Consider the following 12,509-nt stretch of genomic DNA (forward strand, 5'->3'; position numbering starts at 1 on the left):
GGGCATGTGAAATGGGCCTAGGGTAATATGCAGACTAAAGAATGTGGCCTGTATGTTGTCACGATCAAAAAGTGGGCTAAAATAATTTTATTGTGTATTAAATATCCATGACCCCTCTTGGTGGGATGGAAGTCTCTAAGACATTTCTGTGTGGGTCTATGCTGCTGAAACTTCCCTAAATCAGAACTTTATATTTCTATGAAATTTATATATGGGTTTGGGTAGCAACGCATTTTACATGTGCTTAATACGTAGAAGAAAAATCTCTGTCTTGGAAAAATATTATCTTGATAAAGTTAACGATCTCAGTAAAACGGATTTTAAACAATATAACATTGAATTAATCTATTCCTCATACTGAGATGTGTGTAGATCTAATCATGACTTACAATACCCTGTAAGTCTTGGTGTTTGCTTGCTGGTAACATTTTATTGATCCCTAAATGGGCAAACTGATTATGTCAGGAAGAATGAGAAGTCATCTCTGTCATCACCAACAACAGCAACAAAACAACAAGAATAAAAATAAAAATAGCTGCAAATACAAGAAAATACTAACAGTATGTTACAGTTAATAGGCAATTAATACAAAACACAGCGCATGTTTTGTATAATAGTCGAGTAGTGGCACATTTTAATTTGTTTCCTGGGGTCAGGTTGCGTAAACGTTACGCAATATGAACGGATAAGCTTGAACAATGCCCACAATGCACCTGGTGTCAGCTGAGACGCTTTAGGACTAAACACGGCTTGTTTGCTACTTAACGGTAGCTGAAGGCTGGTCGAGAAGGTTGGAAGATAAACCCCTTTCATAATTTTAGATTCACGTTCCACCGACCTTTGAGAGACAGACAATATTCTAATGGTAAGTCGCTCGACTACAACGTTAAGATAGCTAGCTACACTGCCGCATTAGTGCATCTTAGCTAGCTAGGTTAGCTTACAGTTTGTTTTTGTGGCGAAGAGCGTTTACTGTTGTAAGCAAACTTTCAGCCTACTCGAATTAATATTTGAAGATGTCAGCAGACTCACGTTAGGTAGATTGCAGATTGTTTTGTTCAGAGAACAATGCATTGTTCGCTGACCAACCTAACTAGCTAAATTAACAGAAAGCAAATAGCAGTTGAGTATTCACATAATTGTCGGAATGCGTAATAGCTATACTTTGTAATGGGTTGTACTTAAAGCAGTATCTGGTTAGATTAGTTAAATTAGCTAGGTTAACTAGCAAAACTGAATAAAAATATTAATGCTTTCAAATATGACGCTTAAATATCCGTTTTGTAAAACCAGTGGCGTGATCTCGGTCACTCGGTTGTTGTATGAAAACGCAATTCAAATGCGTAAATGGAGCTAGACATTTTAACTTTGCAGCAGTCGTGTCGTCGTCTTGTTTTCAAGACTGACCGGCACCTTTTGATCGAAGTCATACAACTAACATGTCAGTACATCTGAGGCAAGGTGTGACATCCCCTTTCTGATATATCTGGAACATCCTACTGCGTAGCATATCGTAAAGTTCGTAAACATGTCGACATTTGCAATTGCAGTTTATTGGCATTTTCTGCAATGATAATTGAGACACTTGGAGAGGAAGCTACAAAGAGAAATGGTCTTTTTTGCGGAAACTTAATTAATAAATAGAGTGAGCTCCGAGAATGACTTCCTTTTCTTAAGAAAAACTACCCTCTATCTTTGCTCTTTCTAATGTTTTTTTGTTTTTTGTTTTTTTTCCTCAGACTGTGAACTGTGGTGAGGTTAAGTACAGGGCTTCGCTACTCTTGAGAAATTTAGGTAAAATCGGGGATATTTATTTTTGCAGTGTGTCAAGTGGGAGTAAGGTAAACTTAAGAAGCCATGCTCGCCACCCAGACTACTGACTGCATTCCAGAGGTTAAAAATGGCAAACAGGTTAGTAATCTAAGATCCCTCTGTAGAGAGATGCCTGCCATTGTGTTCTTTTCCATCTTCCAAACCTGTTGGACATTGTAATGTGATGCCAATCTTTTGGCCTTTATATCCTAATCAGTTACAGCTGCGCTTTAGCATGGAGCTTTTCTTTTGATTCACAATAAGAATGCACCATTTGCCACAGTAATCTGCTGGCTCCGTGTCTCAAAGTCAGAGGTTAGGCACAGTGAGACAGATTGGAGGTAAAAAGGATTCACATATGCTATTTTGTCTAAGCTATGTAACATGCCATGATTCAGTGGTTCAATTACTGAATGTATTTTCACTAAAATGCCCAGACATTGTAGGGTGGAATGTAGTGCTAGGCTCATTTATGAAACTTTGTTTGCATTTTGTTGTATGTACTTCATTCTAATATACTAGAACCGATGCAAAACCATGTTTTATTAGCATTAACTGTTAGTCTTTCATGCTACAGTTGCCCCCTGTTTCTGCTGTAATGCTGAATGGTGTAATACACCCATAGTCATAAATTTGAGAACACCAATTACCTATTCTCTGGATGGGGATATTTAACAGTAAAAGAAATGCAGAGTAATAGCCTATTACAATTGAGCCATGTAAAAGCTCGCATTTTCATTTAAGTTGTGTTGTCTTTGTGGTGAGGCAGGTGGCTTTTAGTCAACTCAGGCCATGTTCCCATGCAGTCAGCTGACATCAGATGACTCAGTTGGCTTTGTAGGTATGGCTCATGCCCACGTGTCCTGCTGCAAAAGTTAGTCTGTTAGTTTCCACCCTGTACTCCTACCCTCGGTGAACCAAGGACAGAGGTGTAATGGGCACTGTCAGATGGACAGTCGCATGTCCCGCGCCCAGTCAGCTGGGTCCGCAAAATAATGCGGCAACAACTGGAGATTGTTGAATGTTCTTAGATCTGGTCTGTAAGGTTACCAGGATTTGATCCCCGATTTATGATGGCAAGACTCACACAACACAGCTTAAATGTAGTGTTGATCCAAAACACAGGTGTGTAAATGACTGTCCAAGTAGGCTAAACATTGCTGATCTACTGAAAGGTAAAGCTATTATCCTATACCTTTCTGGTTAAGTCCCTGTTCTGACATGATTTGACCTCTGGCTTACCTGTGCTTTGGACTGTGTCTGAGGAAAAATGCTGAACAGGTGCAAACAGCGTGCATGTGCCACTGTGTCCTTCCAATACCTTTGCTCTTTCTCCTCTTCAGAACATCAAGGAGAAACTAGCCCAAACCCTAAAAGCCCTACAGAAACGCTACGTGGCCACAGACGTGCCTGTCACAAGTGAGGACTCGGATGCCAACCAGCTGTGCTGTGACCTGGAGGCCGTCTTCATCCACGGCCTGCGCAGCAAACACATCCGCGCTGACGCTGTTGGGGTGCGTGGCCGCAAGGGACCCCAACTCCCCCAGCCCACCTTCTGGAGTCTGCTCAAAACCGTCACCCACAGGCAGGTCAAAGATAGGCGGTGGCTCGGGTGTGCTCAGGTTAACACTTGCCTGGCAAGGTCCAATGAGATTGTGTACTTTGATTCTTTAGTGTTTCCATGTCTCGTTTTAAGCTGTAGCTTCTCAGTGCCTTGGTGTTAGGATAGTCAGGATTGTTGTTTTAATGCTTTTGGTGGACAAAATTGATGATGGTTAGATGATGACCTCTCAGGGTGTCTGTTCATCTATACTCAATTGGAGACAGAAAAAAGAGGCTTGTGACGAGCAGTAGGATTACTTAAGTCATGTGGTTTGGTAAGCCGGTCAGGTGACACAGCTTTGCTCACTTCAGCCTGTTTGACAGCTTTCATCCTTCAGGGTCTTTTAAGAACAATGCTTACATTCTTGATTCATGTCCCTTTTTTTTACCTTTTTATAACATGGAAGTTAATTGCTTCTATTGATTTATTTGGTAAAACAAGGGTCAAGTTCTGTTGGTGTTTAGTTTTTTTTTATTCAGCTTGGTCACAACTTGTTTTATGAGAACTGAAAAACAGAACATTGTGTTACAAACACCGCAGTTTGCAGTGGTGACCTTAACGCACTCTTTCTTCAGAGATGTGATTCTGGAGCTAGAGGGCCTGAGCTTCATCAGCTCAGATGTGGGCCGGTGCCGGGCGTGGGTGCGTCTTGCACTGAATGACGGGCTGCTGGAGTGCTACCTGGCCTCACTCCTCCGTGAGGTTTCCGAACTGGATGGCCACTACCAGCCCGGCGCGCTGCTTCTGGACCCTGAGGAGCGAGAGGTGCTTCTCAGCCTCCTGCAGGGCCTCACCTCACTCTCCTTCCAGCTCTCATACAAGTCAGCCGTGTTGAATGAGTGGACAGTCACTCCGCTGGCACTCGCTGGCCTGTGCCCAGTGGCGAATGACAACGACCCACGGCCCACTGCTGTGCGCCGGAGATCCTGGGATGCGATATCACAGTCATCTGTTGGCTCGGATGGGGTTGTCGAGGTGCTGGGAAGGGTGCCGAACGGTGCGTGTGGAGCCAGGTCTTCCCTGACGGCCTCTGACCTGAGCCTGGACACGGCAGGCTCATCGTTGCTGTCCTCCAGTCTTGGCTCTGATGGGCAGCCTCTGCCAGACAGGGAGAGCTTGACCGGGCATGAGGGAGAGCTCAGCCACAGCGAGCGTGACAAGAGCATGATAATCGGGTGAGTTGCTGTGCCAAGAACAGACAAGGTAAAGAAGGCTGTGCTGCTGACTTGATTTACTTTTTTTACTCCTAGAAATTCTACATTGTCGATGACGTTAATATGTAAATATGACTGTTTTTGTTGCAGAGATGGTAGTTCCTCCAGCCAGAAAATGACCAAGGAAGATGTGAGCAGCCCTTCTCCAGAGAGCATGGTTGAGTCTACCACCCACAGCAGCAGTGATGAAGACTCGCCAAAGCCCTCCTCATCTGACAAACAGGAGGAACCCAACTCACTTGCACACTCACCAGACACATCTGTCCAAAATGCACAAGCAGCACCCCCATCTGGCTTGGAGGGAAAGATGCATAGCGAGGCTGCCACGGAGCCTAACGCTGCCATTGTAACTTTGGGTCCAGTGAAAACATCTCTAACGATTGTTCCAGAGGAGAACTGTAAGAAAAAGGACTCTCCTGGCACTGTCTGTTTACCTACTCCTGCTCTGACCTCTGGATTGGCCTCTGACCCAGTGCCCTGTGACACTCCCTGTCCACTCACCTCTGGCCTGGTAGAAGATTCCAGGCATGTGCCTGTCCAACGCTCTTGTGTTCTGAGCAAGAAAACCTCTTCAGGCTCCCTTTATTGCTCCCAAGTAAGTTTCCTGGGTCTACTCTTTCATAGCATTCCAGCATTCCTGTATTATCAAGGATGAGCATTGTTGTGCAGATGTTTCTTGTCAAATGGTGCTTGCATGCTTGAGAGCTTATCTGTTCCTCAGACATCCCCGTCTTGGATCTCTGAAGAAGACTTCTATAAACCGGATCCATACGGGAGTGGGGATTCTGAAGGGCCAGAGACTTCCGACATCACCCTGATGAATGGCACAGTGTCTACTGATCCTGAACTAGTGTCTCCACCCAGTGTGGTCCACCGGAGACAGATTGGTATGAGACGTGGCAATGTTGCTCTTACGAAGCTTGCTGACTAATGTAGTTTTAAATTCCACAAATTGTTCCCAAGCCAAATTCTGACACTCTTAAAAAGCATAAGTGGTATATATATTTTTTGGCTTGCATAGTCCTAAGGCTCCCCGAGTCCACTCAAACTCCGGCTCTAATCTGAGCTATGGTCTTATTCTCCCACAGATCAGCAAAACCCATCTTATTTTCCTAGAAACAATTTTGTGTTGGTATTGGAATGATTCTTACAAGCTTAAAAATATTTGGAGCTCAAAGGCTGCTCTGACCAGTCTGATTAGTCGATGCTGGGAGTGATGCACATTGATTTGTAGCATGCCTGGACATAAGTCTTCCTATTCATCATTTAGAAGTTAATCAGTAATCATACCAATTGATGAAAAGAAGGAAAAGATGCCTTTTGCTCTGCATAGCCAGAACTAGGAACTGTATCTAGGAAAGGGAGCAACAGTGCCTTGTGACCTTTGGCTGTGGTCGTCATGTGTCACTGGGGAAGTGGCTTGTGCTGACGCCTCGGTCAGACCACATGCTCTTGTGAGCTGGTGTGGGCCATGGAAGGTTGTGGTGGTTGGAGCTTTACCTACGTTTGCATTTAAAATGGACCCATAAAAGTCTGGTTATTGGGAGCTGTTGCATGTGGCCACTTATTTCAGCTCAGCACTGAAATATTAATGGGCCTTGAGTTTTGCTTTAGGTACATAGAATAAGCTGCTCTGCTTAGTTATGGGTAGTTTAAAATGCATCCTAGTATATTGTCCCCCACATTGCTTCCTCAAACAACAATAACCAACACGCACCAATTTCTTCTTTCTGGCTCCCTCAGGACTGTCCAACCCTTTCCGAGGTCTGCTGAAGCTGGGCCAGTTGGAGCTGCGTGGAGCCATTGGGCTGTGGAGTAGCTACTACTGCGAGCTGTCGCCCTTTGAGCTTCGCCTCTACGCCGACGCAGATGAGCGCGTGTGCTACAAGAATTGCTCTCTGCTGCGCTGTGAGGATGTGCACCTCTCAGCCAGCGGCGAGGGCCGCTTCTGCCTCACCTTCTCAGGCAAGAGAACGCTGTATCTACGAGCGCCGTCATGTGGCGAGGCCGAGGACTGGGTGGATCGCATCCTGGAGGCCGTGAACAAGGCCCGGCCGATGGCCCGTGACGAGGTTCTCAAGTCCTCGGCTCTGGGTGATGAGCTGGGCACCCCCTCTCCCGCCTCAGCACCCTCCAGCCCTGAGCGGACGCCCGGAGAAACACCCCAGCCACCACAGACCGACTGGAGCCGGCCTGCCAACCCAGAGCCAGATGCTATTAAGGAGGCGGTCGTGTACGTCAGCCGGGAGGAACTCGGCTGGACGTCGCTGGTGCTGTCGCTCTCGCTGGAGGCGCTGCGGGCCTTTGCGGTGCGAGAGGGCCACAAGACACCCGCGTTCGTGCACCCCATCGAGACAGTGCGTGACGTGGTGCCTGATGCGGCTCTAGGAGGCCCCGCCTTCTTCAAGGTTCTGATGGCAAACGGGACGCTAACATTCAGAGCAGAGAGCGCAGAGGAAGCGTGCATCTGGAGGAGCCTCATCCGCGGAGTGCTCAGCTCCTACCTGGACACGGAGGAGGACGGGATGGGTGGAGACGTGGCCTACCCAGGCAGGGGGCAGGGAGGCAACGTAAACCGGCTGGTCCAGCACCGGCTGCAGGGAGAGGGGGTGCTGCTAGCTCACTTGACCACTGTCCCTGTGGAAAGAGGGTTGGACTCGCAGAACTTCAAGTGTGCAGGTGTGTCATGGACAGCTTGCATAGCATGCTAACATGAGCTAGTAACCACCAGTTGGTACCAGTTAGTGACTGAGAATAAAAAAAAAATAATAAGCAGTGTTACTAATTCGTACAAGATTACTTTGTGATGTGTTGGAAATTACTTGAATGTCCTTTTATGGTTTAAAAATGCAGATGGTTTGTTAGGCTTGAATAGTAATAGTAACTCATTTATGCTAAAAGTGCCTATAGTAACTAGTGGGATGTTTTGGGCATGCTGTTGTACTACCATTAGATAAATGGTGGTCTGAAACCTAAAGTGAGAGGTGTGTGTAGGATGTCCCAGGCAGATTGGTGTGTCTTTGGGCCAGGCCAAGCTGTGTGAGTTCTCAGGTCAGTACTACTGTGATACCTGTCACTACGGCGACACCAGCATTATTCCATCACGCATGGTGCACAACTGGGACCTCAATGCACACGAGGTGAGCACAGCTGATGTGCTTCAACACAAATTTATTCATACTCTCTATTTTTAGTTCTTAGTGTGTGTGTGTGTGTAGGTCTCCAGGCAGGCCCTGAAGCTATTGGCTGATATTGAACAGGAGCCTTTGCTGAATCTGGACATCTTAAACCCTGACCTGTTTAAACACACTGAAACCATGGCAACAGCCCATTGCCTCAGGCAGAGACTCCGCCTTCTCGGAGATTACCTGCTTATCTGCCGAAGTGGAATCAGAAAAAACATGGAGCCCAGGTACTTGTGTGCTTTAGGGTGTCTTGGATGCCATAACATTTATGGACTAATGCTTTCCTTTTTTTAAATTGGGTAATGAGTTTTAAATGTGCCATGACAAATCTTTAGTAGCTTTATTCACTGTAGGCTGGAAGTGAGAACATCTCTTGGAGTGCTGAGTTCTGCAATACAATGTGCAGAAAATTCTGACAATTCATGAAACTCGCACATTAGAGAAACTTTTTATAACCTATTGTTTCTCTTCAATGTTGAATATTTCAACAAAACTTGAACCTCATTGTACATGATGAGGTACTGATTAGGTGATCACTTGACCAAAACAAGCAGTGTGAAAGACTAGTGGGAGTATGCCAAAAAGTGAATATGAACTTTCTTTGCATTATTCAAGGTCTGTCTTTTGTTTTGTTTTTTTTAAGGCCAGTTGTCATTTTTCATCAAATAAATGCTTAAACTTTTTATTCCATAAACATTTCTCCCAAATTCCAAAAAAGGTTCATTTTTACCCATACACATACCTATAAATAGTTAAGATAGTGATACAGAATTTTCCAGTGGCCTCTTAATTTCTTCCAGAGCTATATATTAAGAATGCGAGAACTCTTCTCTTTTTGCATTCTAGTAGTCAGCCATATGGGGAATAAAAATCCGTGTGAGATTAGCTCTTATTCTCATTTAATATGCTTTTCCCACTTCCTTGTGTGCTTTGCTGATTTAATGTGTTATTACTTCAGATGGACTTAAGGGTTTCAAATGCATGACTGACAATTCTAAAGTACCTATTCACTATAGGCTGGAGCAAAGGACCTATCTTTTGGAGTCCAGTCATCTATATAGTGTAATGGACTTGCGGCAGGTGAGTGCTGTACTGTAAACTTGCTTTTTTTTCTGCTATTTAGAAAGGGTCAGACTCATGATCAAAAAAGCAGCTCACTGTTCCCCACAATCGCATCAGTTAAGAGAACAATTTAAGCATATGGTGATATCCTGAAAAACAATGATTTGATTCCCAAATTATACAGTATATTTTATTCAAACTTGTTTCTGCTCCCAACAATTTATTCCCACCCACTCGCTCACTCTACAGATAGTGGATGGCCATTACGCATCCTTCCTGCAGTATCTTATCCAGTTCTCGTCCAATCACGTGCATAACTGTGATCTTTGCACCCAGCGAGGCTTCATCTGCCAGATCTGCAACAGAGATGACATCATCTTTCCTTTTCAGTTTGACAGCACGTCCAGGTAATCCACCCGCATCCCAGGGAATGTCAAGTGAAGCTACAGTAATGCAACCTCACACGTGCATTAGATACATGAGGGGTGCCCTCACTTTTGCCTAGAACTAGGTATCTCCAGCTGCTGAGAGTTCCATCTTGAACTTCAAAGCAGAAGCAGTGAGACTTTTGCAGATTTGTGAAATTTCAGTTGTAAAGCTGACTGCCTGTGCAGCCACGATTACATAACTTCTATTTCATGCCCTCTCTCACTCTCTCAGGTGCAAAGTGTGCAAGACAGTGTTCCACTCCTCCTGCAAGGCTCAGAATCTTGCCTGTCCTCGTTGTGAGCGGCTGCAGAGATACCGGGACAGAGACTTGTATTAACGAGCCTTTTGTTCCTTTATGCTTTCCATACTTCCAACCTTAAACCATAACTGCTTGCAGGAGTGAGCTGTAGGTGCATTATGTCCCTCCAAGCCTCCTTGATGCACAGCCAGGCAAGATTCCTCTTTTGCAAGCAGTGATCATGAAGTCTTAATATATTTAAAATGTAGCCTTAAGTGCACTTATTTATATACATGTACAAGCATAAATGACTGTACACATACAGAATGTGTGTATTGCCAATCCGTGATGTTTTGTGGCGTGATTGAGGTCCAAGCTGTAACTTGCACTAACAGAGACCAGTATTGTCTCTGCTGACTGAGTTAATGGACATTTTATACTGGCTCTGCTTTTCTTGGCTTTCAACCATTTGACAGACCTTTTTGGTATCAGAATAGATGACCTTGACTGGATCCTGTTTTTGTTTGTTTACCGTTCTAGCAGTTTCATGCAGAGGTTATGAAGGCTTGGATTTAGATTGTCAATAGGTACTGCTCTGCATCCAGTTTAGGAAGCCGTTTTTAGTAAACCAGTGACATGATCTTTTTTTTTTTTTTGCCACGGAACAGACTCCCCCCCCCCCCCAACACCTTTTTAATAGGTATTTTTGTGCTACTCTTCCTGTCAAAGGGAATGTTTTTATTAATACCTGTGTACAGACCAAACACTAGTTGTATAAGTGATTAAGGCATAATTTAATATGGCAGTAGTATAAATGATGAATCATCCTGAAACTTGCACATTAAAGTCTCCTTTTAGTTTTTGTTCATATTTCTGTTTAATGGTTAACACTTCATTTGAACATAAGTCTACAGTGTGCCAAAAATGTTAGAAGAATATTTTAAAATACTATTGTCTTTCTATTTGGTGGCATAATTGGCTAAACAGAGCTCTGACAAGGAAGTGCTCTGCAAGAACTTGGAGTAAAAATAATCAAATTGTAACCATGATGGGCAGCCTATTTGTGGTTAGTAAGGTGTGTGTAAAGTCTTAACCTAGGGTTACCCATTAGCTTTTCCATGTGCAACGTCATTTCTCATATAGAGAGCACTTCCTTTTCACACTTCCTTGTTTATTTGGTTGTCACTTGCACAAGGAACTGAATTCTGATGTGCTCCATCTTAAAAAAACAACAACAAAAAAAACTCCAAGAACACATCAGTATGTGTATGGGCAACTCTGCCATACATGGGTTTAGTGTGTCAGATCAAGTTTAAAAATGTTCAATTTGAAGATGTAAATGTTTGTCTTTTAGTAAAACAAGTCTTACGTTTTTGGCACACTAACGTTTTATTCTGTGTGTAATTAAAATATATAAAATTTCTTTTCCTACGTTAAGATTCTTTTCATCTTTTAAAACACGTTTCCACTCTAGCGACAGGACCTCGGGATGGTAAGGAGCAGTGGCGTCCAATAGCTAAATAAATGTATCTTGTACAGGCAGGAGCAGAAACAGTTCTGTGCCGCCTTTACATGTATGTGCACCAATAAAAGCGCTTCCATTTTTTTTGGGGTGGTGACAGGCCAAAATCCCTTGCTATGCATATACTAATTTTGGCTAAATTAAAGTGCTTAGATTTGTACTGGTTTTTTTTTAAATTTATATATATATATATATATATATAACAAACTGGCTGTTGACATGATAAAAATTTAAAACTCACATATGTATTTTTTTCTCTCTCTCTCTAGTTAGATTGATTCAGTATTTCAGTGATATTTGGATATCTTGTTTAGCCTGATAGTTTTGATCACTCACAGAAAGCATGCCTTCGTAGGGTTGGGATCAGTTTGTTTCATGGTGGTATATGCTTTACCGTCCTTCAAGTGAGCTTTGGGGAGCGGTGTTTTTGCACGTTAGGCCTTCTACCTCCAGGCTGCTGTGTGATTGCAAGAAGTGATAACTCTCAGAGCTGAGTGTACACATTTTCAAGTGCTCTCAGATCGTTTTGCTACAAAAGACAAGAGTTTGGAGGAGCGTTGTAAGATTAAATGCACACATTCTTTTGATGAGTAGTCATTCTCCTCATTTTCGGTTGCAATGTCTTCCATTAAAACCCAGAACTGGTTCTTCCTGTTTCCTACCTTATGCCGTTTCTTTTTCGCCTTCTGTCTCGCGCTTCTACACATCCCATATATAGGCTGTATGTACTTGTCTTTCAGGTAATCGCAATTTGTTTGTATGCGGTAGTAACTTTCTTCCCTGTATATTTTACTTTAAGACTCAAGTAGGCACCGATTTGCTACTAATTAGTGAGCTGAACCTTTTTAGTAGGTCTGAAAATTTACGTTTACGGTCCTATTGTGTCCGAGCAGAGAATAATTACTGGAAGACATTTAACACCGTGATAAGCAGTGTCGCCAAACCCATATTCTAGGTTTATAGTTTGTACACTAGTATTTTACAGCCATCAGACTACAGATCTGGCTGCGGAGGCTGGTTAGAGGAAGCACCACGCGGAGTGTTCGCACCACTATTTCATGTTAAAATGGGCCAAAAAATGTCACTAGCCATTGTTGTCACACGCCGTCTTTACGTTTGTGTAGAGAAGACTGCAGAGAAGAGAATAACTTGCTGTTTCAGTCTTAAAAACAAACAAACAAACAAAAAATCCCTCATATATTCACCGCGTTTTTGGCAGCGTGCTAAAAGTGCCACTTATTAAGAAATGACTTTAGCGTTCTCTCATGATCTGTTTTGATCACTGCATTTCTAGTCCTCTCTTCGTTAGCCGTGTATGTGGAGCCGATTTTTGTGCGGGAGGAGGAAACGTTCATCTAGGTTAAAAAGCGCCAGCGCACAGGTGACACATTTCACTGTGCACATACAAGTCTAGCATCTCTTAAACACCCCTTCGTGACTTTAA

At 43.6% G+C, this 12,509-nt stretch overlaps 1 protein-coding gene across 2 annotated transcripts; it reads left to right on the plus strand.

Moving 5' to 3' along the window:
• Nucleotides 1-733: 733 nt before the first annotated feature.
• plekhm1 (pleckstrin homology domain containing, family M (with RUN domain) member 1) lies at nucleotides 734-11,149 on the plus strand. 2 transcript variants are annotated; one of them, XM_035533263.1, is made up of 12 exons: nucleotides 734-865; nucleotides 1,740-1,911; nucleotides 3,156-3,397; nucleotides 3,991-4,590; nucleotides 4,720-5,224; nucleotides 5,351-5,516; nucleotides 6,373-7,308; nucleotides 7,624-7,769; nucleotides 7,848-8,041; nucleotides 8,831-8,894; nucleotides 9,126-9,283; nucleotides 9,537-11,149. In XM_035533263.1, the coding sequence occupies exons 2-12, from the start codon at nucleotides 1,858-1,860 to the stop codon at nucleotides 9,640-9,642; spliced, it is 3,171 nt and encodes a 1,056-aa protein (XP_035389156.1). In that variant the 5' UTR covers nucleotides 734-865; nucleotides 1,740-1,857; the 3' UTR covers nucleotides 9,643-11,149. The 2 variants fall into 2 exon arrangements, with proteins under 2 accessions (XP_035389156.1, XP_035389157.1); XM_035533264.1 differs by having other exon boundaries at nucleotides 1,823-1,911.
• The last annotated feature ends 1,360 nt before the right edge of the window (nucleotides 11,150-12,509 follow it).

The sequence above is a fragment of the Electrophorus electricus genome, chromosome 14 (assembly GCF_013358815.1).
Source record: "Electrophorus electricus isolate fEleEle1 chromosome 14, fEleEle1.pri, whole genome shotgun sequence".
NCBI lineage: Eukaryota > Metazoa > Chordata > Actinopteri > Gymnotiformes > Gymnotidae > Electrophorus > Electrophorus electricus.

Bases quoted from the DNA above. Each gene is read 5' to 3' on its own strand.
- plekhm1 (XM_035533263.1), top strand. From the start codon at position 1,858: ATGCTCGCCACCCAGACTACTGACTGCATTCCAGAGGTTAAAAATGGC. The intron at 8,042-8,830 runs GTACTTGTGTGC...TATTCACTATAG, and splicing joins AGAAAAAACATGGAGCCCAG to GCTGGAGCAAAGGACCTATC. The intron at 9,284-9,536 runs GTAATCCACCCG...TCACTCTCTCAG, and splicing joins CAGTTTGACAGCACGTCCAG to GTGCAAAGTGTGCAAGACAG.